The following is a 17,714-nucleotide window of genomic DNA, read 5'->3' on the forward strand; positions in this document are numbered from 1 at the left end:
TCACTCTCTACTATTATTCTGACATTTCACATTCTTAAAATAAAGTGTTGATCCTAACTGACCTAAGACAGGGAATTTTTACTAGGATTAAATGTCAGGAATTGTGAAGAACTGAGTTTAAATGTATTTGGCTAAGGTGTATGTAAACTTCCGACTTCAACTGTACCTACTCATTTTTCTTTATTTTTACTGTTTTCTACATTGTAGAATAATAGTGAAGACATCAAAACTATGAAATAACACATAAGACTGTTGGAAAAGCAATCCAGTTGAAGCTGGTTGAGAGAATGCCAAGAGTGTGCAAAGATGTCATCAAGGCAAAGGGTGGCTACTTTGAAGAATCTCAATTTGTTTAACACTTTTTTGGTTAGTACATGATTCCATAAGTGGTATTTCATAGTTTTGATGTCTTCACTACTATTCTACAAAGTAGAATAAAGTGGAATGAGGTGTGTCCAAACTTTTGACTGGTACTGTATGTATGTATGTATGTATGTATGTATGTATGTATGTATGTATATATACTTTTTGGGGTATTGTTACCCTTTTTCTCCCAATTTCAAATGCGATCTTGTCTCATCGCTGCAACTCCCCAACGGGCTCGGGAGAGGAGAAGGTCGAGTCATGCTTCCTCCGAAACATGACCCGCCAAACCGCGCTTCTTAACACCTGCCCACTTAACCCGGATGCCAGCTGCAACAAAGTGTCGGAGGAAACACCGTTCAACTGACGACAGTAGTCAGCCTGCAGGCACCCGACCCGCCACAAGGAATTGCTACAGAACGATGAGCCAAGTAAAGTCCACCCCGGCCAAACTCTCCCCTAACCTGGATGATGCTGGGCCAATTGTGCACCACCCTATGGAACTCCAGGTTATGGACGGTTGTGACACAGCCTGGGATCGAACCCGGGTCTGTAGTGACGCTAACCTAGGCATTCAGACCTGGACATTCGGACCTGGACATGCTCTGGTAAATAACGTGTCAAAAGTGCCATCTACCAGAGCATGTCCAGATCCGAATGTCCAGGTCAGAATGTCCAGGTCAGAATGTCCAGGGCAGAATGTCCAGGTCAGAATGTCCAGGGCAGAATGTTCAGGGCAGAATGTCCAGGTCAGAATGTCCAGGTCAGAATGTCCAGGTCACAATGTCCAGGTTAGAATGTCCAGGTCAGAATGTCCAGGTCAGAATGTCCAGGTCAGAATGTCCAGGTCAGAATGTCCAGGTCCGAATGTCCAGATCCGAATGTCCAGATCCGAATGTCCAGGTCAGCGGGGCTAGCTGTAAAAGTGCTTCCTCGGTGGTCAGCAGGAAGAAACAGCATTGTTACTCAGAACGCTGTGCCCACACAGGGTATATAACAAAGTATTGAGATAAACTTCTGTTATTGACCAAAAACTTATTTTCCACCATAATTTGCAAATAAATTCATAAAAATCCTACAATGTGATTTTCTGGATTTTTTTTTCTCATTTTGTCTGTCATAGTTGAAGTGTACCTATGATGAAAATTACAGGCCTCTCTCATCTTTTTAAGTGGGAGAACTTGCACAATTGGTGGCTGACTAAATACTTTTTTGACCCACTGTACACCCGGGTTAACAGGTGTGTGTAGTCCTTGACCAATCAATGATAATAACTGATAATCAATTGGCAGGGATTAAGACAGTTCATTTCAGTGCATCCCTGTGCTAAGCTTTAGTGTTAAGTCCACTACACACTTCACACAAACGCAGCGACGGAAAGTCGTTTTCACACATAGTTCTACGTACTTTTGTGTGGCTCAAATTTTGGAATGGGACTTTATACGACGCTCTGTCGCTCTGTTTACATGAAGTGTGTAGCAGCATTTACTGTTACTAACCACTGTTACTCCCCTTCAGCGGGCTGTCTGTCTGACCCAACCTCCTCCCTTCAACGCCATCAATCGAGGCCGATGGCAATTGAGGTTGTGGGCTAATTTGTCTAAGTTTGTCAGGGTGAGAGGAGCAGATACCAAGAGCAAAGCCCAGGGCAGACGACCAGACGGCCGGACCGCTGTGCTTTGGCTTTCAGGAGCCACTCAGGCGACGGTGGCGGGTGCTAGGGGGCTCGCCTGTCCCCCTGGGCTTCAAAGGCTCCCGTGAGCATGTGGGTGCAGAGCAGGTCACTGTTCATTTCACGCTACAGAGGAAGCAAGGCACACGGACATGACTCAATTAGCAGTCTGCGCTTTGCTCTGCTTTGCTGGGCTTGGTCAACCAGCAGCGGTCTAGCCCTACAATGTCCTACACCTCCACTGAATTGAACTGGCTGTCCTGGCCTGTCCTGGCCACCTGATGCGATAGCATTGCTGAAACGTTACAGGGTCTTAACATTAACGTGATGTGAATGGTCTGGCCCAGACGCAGGTGAGGAGAGGACATCTTATGAACTTGTTGTTGGTGTCTGAGCCATCATTTCATATTATACTCAACTTACAATGGTGCCTTGTCCCCTAGTGATAGCTTAATAGCTTCACCAAATGAACTAGCCTAATATACTTTTTAAAACGCTTGTAAAAACAAGGCTAAATGTGGTTAAATGGACAACGGTGCCCTGCCCCCCCTAGTTCCTTTTCCTTCCTGCTTTTTTAATAACGGAGGTAAAGAAGGGTGGTGGTGTGTCCCAGGGTTTTCCCCAAATCATTTTTTTTTCTTAATTTGGTATCATATAAGGCTGTTAGAGGTGTCAAACCCCCCTTCTAGGACTCCCCCCTCCAGCGTACTCAGCAGAACCACCTTGTTAAAAAGAATCCTGGGGAGAACCATGAGTCCCATCCATCTTACTGCACAAAATCATTGACAGACAAGGTGTCACTGAGTTTTACACTTGCATGCTAAACTAAACTCTCTTTAGGGACTAATAAATATGTAGATGCAGTGGAAACTCGATTGGTATTCAGCCTCCGATCGGCGGTCAACACGCTCAGGGGAGTTTGGAGCAGAATTAATGTGTCAGCGTGGCTGTGTGTGTGTGTGCGTGCGGCTCTGTTCAATTACACCTCCGCCGTGTGTCGTGACATCATGCTCCGGTAACGCTGTGAGACATAAACAAGCTAACGTTACGCCACACAGCCCCAATTGCCTCAACCCTGCTGTCAAAACGCAGAACTAGGATATCAGTCCACCCAGAGATGTAATCCCACTAAAGGCGTCAGCATGCTTCAGTTCAGCTGGCGGCTAGCCCAACTCGGCTAGGTGAACCGAACGAGTGTGCTCGCATACTCCCTTAAAAGACCTTTGCATGAAAAACGAGAAGAAAAAAGCAGCAATAGTACTGTTTGTCCATTTTGATACGCCGTAGCTATTATAAGCTTCCTCAAAATTCAGACATTTTTGCAGAGATCTTAGTCGTGGAATTTTACATCTAAGTAAGATGTTTGGTGCAGTATTTCTCAATGAAAAATGTGCATTAAAACAAGTTGTCTCTCGTTGAATGACAAAAAAAAGACGATGGAAGAATCCCTACTGTTGACCAATCACCGGCGAAGGGGAGTAGAGTTTGGCTCCGAAATTGCCTCTAGAAAACATTGTGTGCCCGAACAACCCTCATCGAAGTCCAAAATGCACAAAAACGTCACACAATGTCATCATAATATATGCACGAACTCTTCCGAACTGTTTCAGCCGGGAAGCAGCTACCTTTTACCGCCACTGACCTTGTTCATCTTTCAGTCACCCACGTGGGTATAACCAATGAGGAGATAGCACGTCGGTACCTGCTTCTATAAACCAATGAGGAGATGGGAGAGGCAGGACTTGCAGCGCGATCTGCGTCAGATATAGAAAGGACTTCTATTTTAGCCCTTGGCATCACAGACGCACGCGAGCAGTGTGGGTGCAATAATTGAATAACATGGATTTCTAAATATATTTTGCAACGCTCGCGCGCAATACCCTGACTACACCGCTCGCGTGTAGAAATCCATGTTATTCAATTATTGCACAAACACTTCTCGCGAACGTGCCTTCTCTTCATTGGTTATACCCACGTGAGTGATTGAAAGACGAACTGTGTTGCCGGTCATCATGGTAATACTATGAAAGTTAAGATGCCAATCACCATATAAGTTCAAAGATGAAAAAGCCTGGAAGGAGGAGAGATGACTAGAAATGATTCGGTTGACCGTTTTATGTGTGGATTAATTGTCGGAGTAGAGGACCTTGTGCATTTCATGTAAAATAACAACTCAATGTTTTATTTTTATAAATTTTTTAATTTCACCTTTATTTAACCAGGTAGGCTAGTTGAGAACAAGTTCTTCTTTACAACTGCGACCCGGCCAAGATAAAGCAAAGCAGTTCGACACATACAACAACACAGTTACACATGGAATAAACAAACATACAGTCAATAATACAGTAGAAAAAGTCTATATACAGTTTGTGCAAATGAGGTAAAAAGGGAGGTAAGGCAATAAATAGGCCATGGTGGCGAAGTAATTACAATATAGCAATTAAACACTGGAATGGTAGATGTGCAGAAGATGAATGTGCAAGTAGAGATACTGGGGTGCAAAGGAGCAAGATAAATAAATTAACACAGTATGGGGATGAGGTAGTTGGATGGGCTATTTACAGATGGGCTATGTACAGGTGCAGTGATCTGTGAGCTGCTCTGACAGCTGGTGCTTAAAGCTAGTGAGGGAGATATGCGTCTCCAGCTTCAGTGATTTTTGCAGTTCGTTCCAGTCATTGGCAGCAGAAAACTGGAAGAAAAGGCAGCCAAAGTAGGAATTGGCTTTGGGGGTGACCAGAGAGATATACCTGCTGGAGCGCGTGCTACAGGTGGGTGCTGCTATGGTGACCAGCGAGCTGAGATAAGGGGGGACTTTACCTAGCAGAGACTTGTAGATGAACTGGAGCCAGTGGGTTTAGCGACGAATATGAAGCGAGGGCCAACCAACGAGAGCATACAGTCGTAGTGGTGGGTAGTATATGGGGCTTTGGTGACAAAACGGATGGCACTGTGATAGACCGCATCCAGTTTGTTGAGTAGAGTGTTGGAGGCAATTTTATAGATGACATCACCGAAGTCGAGTATCGGTAGGATGGTCAGTTTTACCAGGGTATGTTTGGCAGCATGAGTGAAGGATGCTTTGTTGCGAAATAGGAAGCGGATTCTAGATTTAATTTTGGATTGGAGATTAGAGGTCGACCAATTAATCGGAATGGCCGATTAATTAGGGCCGATTTCAAGTTTTCATAACAATCGGAAATCGGTAATTTTGGAAGCCGATTTTGCCGATTATAATTATAATATATACAGTGGGGAGAACAAGTATTTGATACACTGCCGATTTTGCAGGTTTTCCTACTTACAAAGCATGTAGAGGTCTGTAATTTTTATCATAGGTACACTTCAACTATGAGAGACGGAATCTAAAACAAAAATCCAGAAAATCACATTGTATGATTTTTAAGTAATTAATTTGCATTTTATTGCATGACATAAGTATTTGATACATCAGAAAAGCAGAACTTAATATTTGGTACAGAAACCTTTGTTTGCAATTACAGAGATCATACGTTTCCTGTAGTTCTTGACTAGGTTTGCACACACTGCAGCAGGGATTTTGGCCCACTCCTCCCTACAGATCTTCTCCAGATCCTTCAGGTTTCGGGGCTGTCGCTGGGCAATACGGACTTTCAGCTCCCTCCAAAGATTTTCTATTGGGTTCAGGTCTGGAGACTGGCTAGGCCACTCCAGGACCTTGAGATGCTTCTTACGGAGCCACTCCTTAGTTGCCCTGGCTGTGTGTTGCGGGTCGTTGTCATGCTGGAAGACCCAGCCACGACCCATCTTCAATGCTCTTACTGAGGGAAGGAGGTTGTTGGCCAAGATCTCGCGATACATGGCCCCATCCATCCTCCCCTCAATACGGTGCAGTCGTCCTGTCCCCTTTGCAGAAAAGCATCCCCAAAGAATGATGTTTCCACCTCCATGCTTCACGATTGGGATGGTGTTCTTGGGGCTGTACTCATCCTTCTTCTTCCTCCAAACACGGCGAGTGGAGTTTAGACCAAAAAGCTCTATTTTTGTCTCATCAGACCACATGACCTTCACCCATTCCTCCTCTGGATCATCCAGATGGTCATTGGCAAACTTCAGACGGGCCTGGACATGCGCTGGCTTGAGCAGGGGGACCTTGCGTGCGCTGCAGTATTTTAATCCATGACGGCGTAATGTGTTACTAATGGTTTTCTTTGAGACTGTGATCCCAGCTCTCTTCAGGTCATTGACCAGGTCCTGCCGTGTAGTTCTGGGCTGATCCCTCACCTTCCTCATGATCATTGATGCCCCACGAGGTGAGATCTTGCATGGAGACCCAGACCGAGGGTGATTGATCGTCATCTTGAACTTCTTCCATTTTCTAATAATTGCGCCAACAGTTGTTGCCTTCTCACCAAGCTGCTTGCCTATTGTCCTGTAGCCCATCCCAGCCTTGTGCAGGTCTACAATTTTATCCCTGATGTCCTTACACAGCTCTCTGGTGTTGGCCATTGTGGAGAGGTTGGAATCTGTTTGATTGTGTGTGGACAGGTGTCTTTTATACAGGTAACGAGTTCAAACAGGTGCAGTTAATACAGGTAATGAGTGGAGAACAGGAGGGCTTCTTATAGAAAAACTAACAGGTCTGTGAGAGCCGGAATTCTTACTGGTTGGTAGGTGATCAAATACTTATGTCATGCAATAAAATGCAAATTAATTATTTAAAAATCATACAATGTGATTTTCTGGATTTTTGTTTTAGATTCCGTCTCTCACAGTTGAAGTGTACCTATGATACAAATTACAGACCTCTACATGCTTTGTAAGTAGGAAAACCTGCAAAATCGGCAGTGTATCAAATACTTGTTCTCCCCACTGTATATATATATTTTTTTTACAACTTTATTTAATCTTTATTTAACTAGGCAAGTCAGTTAAGAACACATTCCTATTTTCAATGACGGCCTAGGAAAGGTGGGTTAACTGCCTTGTTCAGGGACAGAACGACAGATTTTTACCTTGTCAGCTCAGGGATTCAATCTTGCAACCTTACGATTAACTAGTCCAACGCTCTAACCACCTGCCTCACGAGGAGCCTGCCTGTTACGCGAATGCAGTACGAAGCCAAGGTAAGTTGCTAGCTAGCATTAAACTTAGCTAAAAGAAATCCAGGTTAGCAGGAAATATTAACCAGGTGAAATTGTGTCACTTCTCTTGCGTTCATTGCACGCAGAGTCAGTTTGGGCCGCTTGGCTCGTTGCGAACTAATTTGCCAGAATTTTACGTAATTATGACATAACATTGAAGGTTGTGCAATGTAACAGGAATATTTAGACTGATGGATGCCACCCGTTAGATAAAATACGGAACGGTTCCGTATTTCACTGAAAGGATAAACATCTTGTTTTCGAGATGATAGTTTCCGGATTCGACCATATTAATGACCTAAGGCTCGCATTTCTGTGTGTTATTATGTTATAATTAAGTCTATGATTTGATAGAGCAGTCTGACTGAGCGATGGTAGGCACCAGCAGGCTCATAAGCATTCATTCAAACAGCACTTTCTTGCGTTTTGCCAGCAGCTCTGCTGTTTATGACTTCAAGCCTATCAACTCCCGAGATTAGGCTGGTGTAACGATGTGAAATGGCTAGCTAGTTAGCGGGGTGCGCGCTAATAGCGTTTCAAACTTCACTCGCTCTGAGACTTGGAGTAGTTGTTCCCCTTGCTCTGCATGGGTAACGCTGCTTCGAGGGTGGCTGTTGTCGATGTGTTCCTGGTTCGAGCCCAGGTAGGGGCGAGGAGAGGTACGGAAGCTATACTGTTACACTGGCAATACTAAAGTGCCTATAAGAACATCCAATAGTCAAAGGTATATGAAATACAAATGGTATAGAGAGAAATAGTCCTATAATTCCTATAATAACTACAACCTAAAACTTCTCACCTGGGAATATTGAAGACTCATGTTAAAAGGAACCACCAGCTTTCATATGTTCTCATGTTCGAGCAAGGAACTTAAACATTAGCTTTCTTACATGGCACATATTGCACTTTTACTTTCTTCTCCAACACTTTGTTTTTGCATTATTTAAACCAAATTGAACATGTTTCATTATTTATTTGAGGCTACGTTGATTTTATTGATGTATTATATTAAGTTAAAATAAGTGTTCATTCAGTATTGTTGTAATTGTCATTATTACAAATACTTTATTTTTATTTTTAAATCGGCCGATTAATCGGTTTGGGCTTTTTTTGTCCTCCAATAATTGGTATCGTGTTGAAAAATCATAATCGGTCGACCTCTATTGGAGATGCTTAACGTGAGTCTGGAAGGAGTTTACAGTCTAACCAGACACCTAGGTATTTGTAGTTGTCCACATATTCTAAGTCAGAACCGTCCAGAGTAGTGATGCTGGACGGGCGAGCAGGTGCGGGCAGCGATCGGTTGAAGAGCATGCATTTATTTTTACTTGCATTTAAGAGCAGTTGGAGGCCACGGAAGGAGAGTTGTATGGCATCGAAGCTCGTCTGGAGGGTTGTTAACACAGTGTTCAAAGAAGGGCCAGAAGTATACAGAATGGTGTCGTCTGCGTAGAGGTGGATCAGAGAATCACCAGCAGCAAGAGCGACATCATTGATGTACACAGAGAAGAGAGTCAGCCCGAGAATTGAACCCTGTGGCACACCCATAGAGACTGCCAGAGGTCCAGACAACAGGCCCTCCGATTTGACACACTGAACTCTATCAGAGAAGTAGTTGGTGAACCAGGCGAGGCAATCATTTGAGAAACCAAGGCTGTTGAGTCTGCCGATAAGAATATGGTGATTGACAGAGTCGAAAGCATTGGCCAGGACGATGAATACGGCTGCACAGTACTGTCTCTTATCGATGGCAGTTATGATATCGTTTAGGACCTTGAGCATGGCTGGGGTGCACCCATGACCAGCTCTGAAACCAGATTGCATAGTGGAGAAGGTGCGGTTGGATTCGAAATGGTCGGTAATCTGTTTGTTAACTTGGCTTTCGAAGACCTTAGAAAGGCAGGGTAGAATAGATATAGGTCTGTAGCAGTTTGGGTCTAGAGTGTCTCCCCCTTTGAAGAGGGGGGTGACCGCGGCAGCTTTCCAATCTTTGGGAATCTCAGACGATACGAAAGAGAGGTTGAACAGGCTAGTAATAGGGGTTGTAACAATTTCGGCAGATCATTTTAGAAAGAGAGGGTCCAGATTGTCTAGCCTGGCTGATTTGTAGGGGTCCAGATTTTGCCGCTCTTTCAGAACATCAGCTATCTGGATTTGGGAGAAGGAGAAATGGGGGAGGCTTGGGCGAGTTGCTGTGTGGGGTACAGGGCTGTTGATCGGGGTAGGGGTAGCCAGGTGGAAAGCATGGCCAGCCGTAGAAAAATGCTTATTGAAATTCTGAATTATAGTGGATTTATCGGTGGTGACAGTATTTCCTAGCCTCAGTGCAGTGGGCAACTGGGAGGTGGTGCTCTTACTCTCCTTGGACTTCACAGTGTCCCAGAACTTTTTTGAGTTTGTGCTACAGGATGCAAATTTCTGCTTGAAAAAGCTAGCCTTAGCTTTCCTAACTGCCTGTGTATATTGGTTCCTAACTTCCCTGAAAAGTTGCATATCACGAGGGCTATTCGATGATAATGCAGAACGTCACAGGATGTTTTTGTGCTGGTCTAGGGCAGTCAGGTCTGGAGAGAACCAAGAGCTACATTTTTTGAATGGGGCATGCTTATTTAAGATGGTGAGGAAGGCACTTTTGAAGAATAACCAGGCATCCTCTACTGACGGAATGAGGTCAATATCCTTCCATGATACCCGGGCCAGGTTGATTAGAAAGGCCTGCTCGCTGAAGTGTTTCAGGGAGCGTTTGACAGTGATGAGGGGTGGTCGTTTGACCGCAGACCCATTACGGATGCAGGCAATGAGGCAGTGATTGCTGAGATCTTGGTTGAAAATAGCAGAGGTGTATTTGGAGGGCAAGTTGGTTAGGATGATATCTATGAGGGTGCCAGTGTTTACGGCTTTGGGGTTGTACCTGGTAGGTTCATTGATAATTTGTGTGAGATTGAGGGCATCAAGCTTAGATTGTAGGATGGCCGGGGTGTTAAGCATGTCCCAGTTTAGGTCACCTAGCAGCACGAGCTCTGAAGATAGATGGGGGGGCAATCAGTTCACATATGGTGTCCAGAGCACAGCTGGGGGCAGAGGGTGGTCTATAGCAAGCGGCAACAGTGAAAGACTTGTTTCTGGAAAGGTGGATTTTTAAAAGAAGAAGCTCGAATTGTTTGGGTACAGACCTGGATAGTAAGACAGAACTCTGCAGGCCATCTCTGCAGTAGATTGCAACACCGCCCCCCTTTGGCCGTTTTATCTTGTCGGAAAATGTTATAGTTAGGGATGGAAAATTATGATTTATATCCCAGGACAAATTAACTAGCAACAGCAAGCTAGCTAAATAGGACAAATTAGCTAGCAACTAGCTAAATTGCCATACATGTTTAATGCTTTTCCTTCCTGTCCCCAAATTAATGTAATTGGTTCAGAGTTTGTTTTGATATTTTAACCTGCGTGTCGTGATCGCGTTTGGTGTAGGGGGACAAAATAAATGTATGCACGTGAAAGGCTTAAACAGTTCAGTGTAAGGCTTAAACAGGGATGTGACGATAAACACTGTAGCAGGGGCCAGGGTGTAATTTGGGGGGAGGTTTGTACCGGGAATAGGGAGAACTGGTTAGGTCAGCTCACTTAGCTAAACCTGCCAAAGACATAAAGGGCAGATAGGGACAGCTCTAGCAATTATCTTACTGTACTGACTGACTGCCACACCCAGACAGACCAACGACTGGGACAGCCAATCATAACAACAAGTGCCATTTTATAACTTTGGCCTTTAAAGAAGCAGATGTTGGACCCCCTGGTGATTCCTGGACACCATGACAGACAGACCCAAAGAGGTCAGGAATAAAGTAAACATCCCTAACATAGAGTTAGTTAACTAACTATGTTAACACAGTATTTCTACTTGCACACCATCATCTGCACATCTATCACTTCAATGTTAATTTGCTAAATTGTAATTACCTCGCTACTATGGCCTATTTATTGCCTTACCTCCTTACTCAATTTGCACACACTGTATATAGACTTTTCTATTGTGTTATTGACTGTACTTTTGTTTATCCTATGTGTAACTCTGTGTTGTTTTTTTGTCGCACTGCTTTGCTTCATCTTGGCCAGGACGCAGTTGTGAAGGAGAACTTGTTCTCAACTAGCTTACCTGGTTAAATAAAGGTGAAATATATATATATATATATATATATATATTATTTTAAAGATACATATATTAAGTGTTGTGTTTAATTCTGTGGCGTCCCTAATTAAATCAAAAGCCAAAATAACAGAGATTCATTAGATGAATGAACCAACGGAAAGACCAATTAACAGCTAATAAAGCTAGGCTATACATTCAAATCCCTGAGGTACATGTCTGGTCAAATGTCTTAAGAGGACAATATAAAACCTTACTGAGTAGAGTGGTAAATGAAGTAAAACCTCTACAGCACTAGAACACTGACAGCTGAAGGCTCAGTGACGCCCGCTCGCTCTCGCATGCCGAAATCAACTGATCCATCAACATTAGCATGTGTGTTGCTGAGGAAATCAGTATATGTCACCCCACCGGGACTCAGCAGCAGTGTGTGGGCTGGGCTCGTTATGGGGGAACAGCTACCAGTGAGACAGGGTGAAAGCATTCTTGCATGCCAGTAGCTCCAAAGCCTCCTTTCCCTGTTGCATCCAATGTGAAAACATTAACTGCAGTGGACCCCCATGTTATTCAAGGTAGTGGGGATGTCATGGTTCTCTCTCTTAGCAATTAAACAGATATGCTGAGGTTTGTCCTAAGAAGAGATGGGCCCTAGCTTAGGCCTACCTACACACGTCATCAAATGTCATGGAAATATGTTACAGGGCATGAGAGGATACAACTAGGCTACAGTGTATAAAAGCATTGCCAACCATAACGACTGGCAAAGAGCAGTATGTATTCTGATGCAAAGTGCTGTTAAATGCAGCCCATGCTTTTACTGTCCTCTTGTGTAGCCGAACTATCCATCCCTCCTCCCTGCCCAGAGCCAACTAATACCTTTTCAGTCAAATGCTAATCCTTCCTAATATGAGGGATAATTGGGCCACTCTCTTTCTCCTTATTTGGGTCTGTTTGGTGACAGAATGACATCCTATTATGGTCTTTGGTGAAGATCTTCACATTCACATCCCTAAACAAACACAAACAGGCAGACTAAACAATGCGTCAGGGAGGTTGGTATTATTCACCACATCCTGACTGGCCACTGCAGTGGAAGCTCAGTTCCATCAGAATAAAATGCTGGCTGCGGCAGTACAGCCTAGGCCCAATTGTTTTCTGTAGGACACTGAAATCATCTTCATAACGTGGAAGCTAGTCCCAGGCTTAATCTAAGTGTCATGATAACCTAAGTACTAAAACTGGGCGATAAATTACCTGAGTTGATGTGAAAACTATAAATAGAACTATATGTTTATAACAATGTGAAATACAGTTTGTGTTTAATTATCCTTTAAACTACTCCTACTAGTTTGAGGGTTGTAGCCATCATTTGTCTCTTTAACAATCACCCATATTAGCACATTTATTCCATTTAAAACTTCACATTTCTCTAGTCTAGGCTACTTATCGTAATAAACAATATCAGTAAAATGTGATAAATTATCGGCATGGTCGGCGTCCATAATTTCCGGTTTATCGTCCCAGCTCTACTAAGTACATGTCATGATAGCCTATTTAGCCTATATAGCCTATTTGTTTGAAGCTCATAGACACTGACATTGATTTGAGTATCAACCAATAATAAATAGGCAGTATGTCCTTATCAGCTAACCAAAGAAGGACACACTGTCTCCTTCCTGCCTTACCTTCTTCTCTCTGGTCGTTGAGAGCCATGTTCTTCAGCGTGTTCTTGTCCACAGCAGGCAGGCCGTTAGCGTTGTCCATGTAGGACGGCCGGTAATTAACATCAGACCGCGAGCGGTTGTGGCCTTTCTTAAAGGCGGCGTTAGAGGAGGTGTTGTTGGTGTCTTTGGTGTGGGCGGCCAGGTCATTAGTGGAACGAGCACGGCTCCTTTTCCCCTGCCTCAGAGCCAGCACGCTGAAGGCTGAGGGCTGGTCAGCCCAGGCCACGTTACGCGGGGACACCTCGGTCCCCTGCTCCCCAGCCAGCAGGCCCCACACTCCGCTAGAGCTCAGCTTCCCCAGGGCTACAGACATCTCCTGCAGCTTGGGGTGGTGCTGCCTGGGCTGCCGGACCCCCTCCCCTCCCTGGCCTCTACCTCCGTCCAGGCAGTGTAGAAAGTCCTCGGTGGCCTCCAGGGCAGGGCTAATGTCCTCCACCTCCTCCATGGTGCTCCTCGGCTTGGCCCCGTGTGGAGGCTGTTAGGGCAGGCGGGGTGGTGGTTCTCTATGGGGCTGGGTGGTTCTCTATGGGGCTGGGTGGTTCTCTATGGGGCTGGGTGGTTCTCTAGGCAGGGGACGATCCAAGCGGCTCTGGACCTCGCAGCTGAAGCATCTGCAGTCTGAGCCCCAGAGGGAAGCCGTGTTCCTCGAGGGCAGTAGGCTTCTTCCAGGAAAACAATTCCTCGTTAACACAGCTCTGTTAATCCACTAGCTAGAGGCGGACACTCTTATTGAGTTTATGACAGAGTTTTGGGGTGGCACTGCTTTTCTTACACAGGCTGGTGGCTCTCTCTCTGTGTGTGTGAGTCAGCTCTCACATGAATCCACATGAGGATGTGTGTAACAAAGAAGAATGCTCCTCCTCCACATTGGATGATGATGATGCCATCAAAAGGGCACAATGTGAGGTTTCACTGTGTCATGGGACAGAAAAGGGAACAGAAAAAGGAAGCATGTCAGGGTTGATTATCAGAACGTAAGAAAACACTGAACAGGGTGAAGATCAGATATGTTTAGCAATGAACAAGGCTTAGCAAGCTTAACATTTCCTGATCTCATCAAACAACATAGCCATTATCCAGTTGACAGATAACAGTTTACAAACACTTCCAACAATCTTAGCTCATAAACCTTTTGTAAATCAAAGACAATTACCTACAATCAATCAGCTACTCTCAACCACCGGATGCTCCCTCGGCTGTTCGGATCAACCCGGGTAGAGGGAGTAAATGGAATAGCCTAGTCTAACACACAGACCCTCGACTGTTTGGATCAACCCGGGTAGAGGGAGTAAATGGAATAGCCTAGTCTAACACACAGACCCTCGGGCTGTTCGGATCAACCCGGGTAGAGGGAGTAAATGGAATAGCCTAGTCTAACACACAGACCCTCGACTGTTTGGATCAACCCGGGTAGAGGGAGTAAATGGAATAGCCTAGTCTAACACACAGACAGCTAACCTGTGCCTCAGGCTTGGACTAACCTGGTTGGGGCGGGGTTCCCTTCCTTCTGGCCAGACAGTTTAGCCTCTCACTTCCAGGGTTTGTTGCAATTTTTATTTTCCTCATCCCTCGCTATCTCTCTCTCTGTCACTGACAGGCCCATTGCTCCCTCCCAGCTCTGGGTCTTTCACTTTCTTCCAGACATGAATTATTTAGAGAACATCACCACTAGTCTATCCCTGGATGGCATACAGGCAGCACTTCACTGGGAAAGGGGGGTGATGTGAGGAGAGGCGGTTAGGAGAGGAGAGGGGTGAGTTGGAGGGAGGGAGGTGAGGGGCTGAGGTGGGGGTGAGGTAAGGGGGTGAGATAAGGGCCGGGCCATATATAAAATTCATGTTTTAGCACGATATTCCAAATGCCTGTAGCGCAACAATCAAGTTTAATTTAAAAAATGTGATTGTCTGCTTGTTTTCATATCTTTTTGGTCTTGTCTACTTCACTCCTTCTGTGCTGTGCACCTTCCCATTTACACACACACACACACACACACACACACACACACACACACACACACCAAGCCACGCCTCCTGCCACTCACAACAAAGATGAGAGATCACTTCTTCCTCTCTGACAAGCGGTTTCAACTCGCTATTTGCATTTGAGGCTTGGTCGAAGAGAATCGGTCATATGGTCAGGTAGTGTATATTATCCGGAATCCCCCATAAGTCTGGGGGAAAAAATCTAGATATTATTTTTAGGCCATGTCACCCAGCCCTATGTGAGGGGGTGTGGTGAAGAGGGGATGAGGTGGAGGGAGGGATGAGGTGGATGGATCAAGGAGGGCAGCCACCTAGTGCATGACTGTCTGAGTGACCTAGTGCATGACTGAGTGACCTTGTGCATGACTGTCTGAGTGACCTTGTGCATGACTGTCTGAGGCAAGCAGCACCGCCAGCAGCAAGGAGCAGCAGTCACGACTGTGTGTCCTCACCTTACCCAGCAGACTAGCAGGTGTGACACAGAAGCACACTGTCCCTCCTCACTGACTGTCTATTTATAGCCCTCTCACACAGCAGGCATCATAACTTCCCTCATTGCAGTAGCTAGGACAGGTGTGTGTGTGCATGTAGTCTACACATTTGTATATTATCTATTCATTTGACATGAATGAGGTAACTAACTGAAGGAGTGGCTCTGGTGTAATTAACAATTCATTGATCAATACAAGGGGACAGCGTTGTCAAGACAGGTGCCTTGCTTATAACTTTTGACAACAGTGCAGCATGCAATGCAGCTATCCTAGCAAACTAGTTAGTTAGTTATCGTTTTACATATACATCCAGACCAGCTACATCCTGGTTCAGTGGTTCACTAACATAGTTAGCTAGCTAGTTCCAAGCTAACACCGAATATTGGTTCACTTCTAACATTCGTCTTTGACATAATACTTAGTAAAGCTTTCCTACCAAACTAGCGAGATAAACGGCTCCGTTAGCTAGCAGGTGTGAATGTCCATCATCTAGTTAGCAAGCTAGCTAACAACGTCAACTAGCCTCCCATCCTTGAACAATGTCATTTCGATTCTAGCGGTAAAACCATCTAGCTACACGCGCAAATATTTATCTATATTTGTTAATATCATTGTTCAAAAAAAAAAAAAAAGCTAAATACCCACAAACTCGGTGTCGAAAAAATAATTAATAAATCTTGACTCACCTGATTCTGTTTACAAATATATAATTTTCTGGTCCGTCAGAGAAAACGTTCACCGGATAGAACTGATAGTTCCTTCATTAAATGTTCCGTCTCTTCCAACTTGTGTGAGTTGGCCATGCATTCTGGAGAAAGGGTGTCCAGATTCTCAACCATTCATTTTCCCCAGATCAGTTCAGAGAAATTACTGTAGAGAGTTGTCAATTTTGCAATAACATGGGATTTATAATTGATTCTATAAGTAAAAATACAAATAGTATGGTACTACTAACATGATAATTCTGGTGTAATTATAATCTCAACATGGATGGAAACAACATGATAATTATTACACAAGTGTGTGTAGTAATAATTATTGAGAAACTTTTGGTGAGTTGACAAACCTTTCAGTTACTACATCTGTGCCTAATTTATTCTGCATCCCTATGTCTCATTGTCCCACTGTGTTTTGCATGAAAATAACATAGCTTTTTTGTAACTGAACATTTAATGTCCTTTTAAATTACTCCAACCCTGTTTCATACCCATTCCCCAACATCACACAAATTAACCTACAGTTGCGGCAAAACCAATATAATACTAATTTAATGGCGAAGGCAGGTGACAGCAGCAGGGGTCACATATCAAACTGAAAATCCTCCAACAAAGGTCATAAAGACATTTCTCTAATGACGAATCTGAGTGGGGGAAAGGGGAATGAGCAGGGAGAGAACGGGGCATATTTTTTTTCCTAATGGGGCAAAGCTAGCGGTGCTTGAAGCTACCCAGCGTCCATTGTGCTGACCCTACAGAAAGAGAAACATTAGTCTCTTTCAGGCCAGAGAGAGAAACACAGTAATTATCGTGGGCTCTCTCAGCTAAACATGCAACCTCCCCTCCCTCGGTCACTCAGAGCCCCCCTGTACCCTTTCTATGTGCTTATTGTCTAGGCTTGTTTAAAAAAATCCTTCTCTAATGAAGGAGGAGGGGGCCCTGCCCGGGCTAATGGGCTCAAATATGTTCCTCTCCGGAGCATTGTTGTGGGATAATGGCTCTATGAGCCCCAGGTGTAAACTTGCAGACGCCATATTGTGTATGACCTACATAGAGCTGCATGTGAACTCTTGCTAAATGCTATTTGTCCCAGCAAACTCTCCTCTCTTTTATTTTGTTCTGAGAGGAGAGTCAATTATGGCAGTCAGCAATTGGGCCTAGCTGCCTTTGGTAGAGATGCAGGAGGAAGCAGAGAGGGACTTATAGTTGGACACGTTTTACAGCTGTAATACTGTAATGTATAAATGCCTTCTCAAATGGGATATACAAATAGATAAATATAGTATGATAACCTCAAGGACACCATGGCATTTAACCCAATTATATAACATGTAGCACGAACACTACTAACATTGAATGGTATTTGTTGCTTCATTCGGATACTCAAAATACATGTTAATTTTCCAAATAAAGTAGAAATGCTAATTTGTCCCATATTGATTACATATATTTGTGGAGTACAATGTCCTGGTCAGTGACGTTGTAATATTATTTGTCAT

The 17,714-nt window shown here is 44.3% G+C and overlaps 1 protein-coding gene across 1 annotated transcript in view; it reads right to left on the minus strand.

Annotated features, from left to right (window-relative positions):
* LOC139539051 (pleckstrin homology domain-containing family M member 3-like) overlaps positions 1-16,322 on the minus strand; it is a 92,698-nt gene extending 76,376 nt beyond the window's left edge. The window contains exons 1-2 of the mRNA XM_071341743.1: positions 16,186-16,322; positions 12,988-13,938 (exon numbers count right to left, since the gene is read on the minus strand). Of these exons, the coding sequence (XP_071197844.1) occupies positions 12,988-13,471 (484 nt within the window). The 5' untranslated portion in view covers positions 13,472-13,938; positions 16,186-16,322. The remainder of the gene's footprint in view (positions 1-12,987; positions 13,939-16,185) is intronic.
* Between the last annotated feature and the right edge of the window lie 1,392 nt (positions 16,323-17,714).

The sequence above is a fragment of the Salvelinus alpinus genome, chromosome 14 (genome assembly GCF_045679555.1).
Source record: "Salvelinus alpinus chromosome 14, SLU_Salpinus.1, whole genome shotgun sequence".
Lineage (NCBI taxonomy): Eukaryota > Metazoa > Chordata > Actinopteri > Salmoniformes > Salmonidae > Salvelinus > Salvelinus alpinus.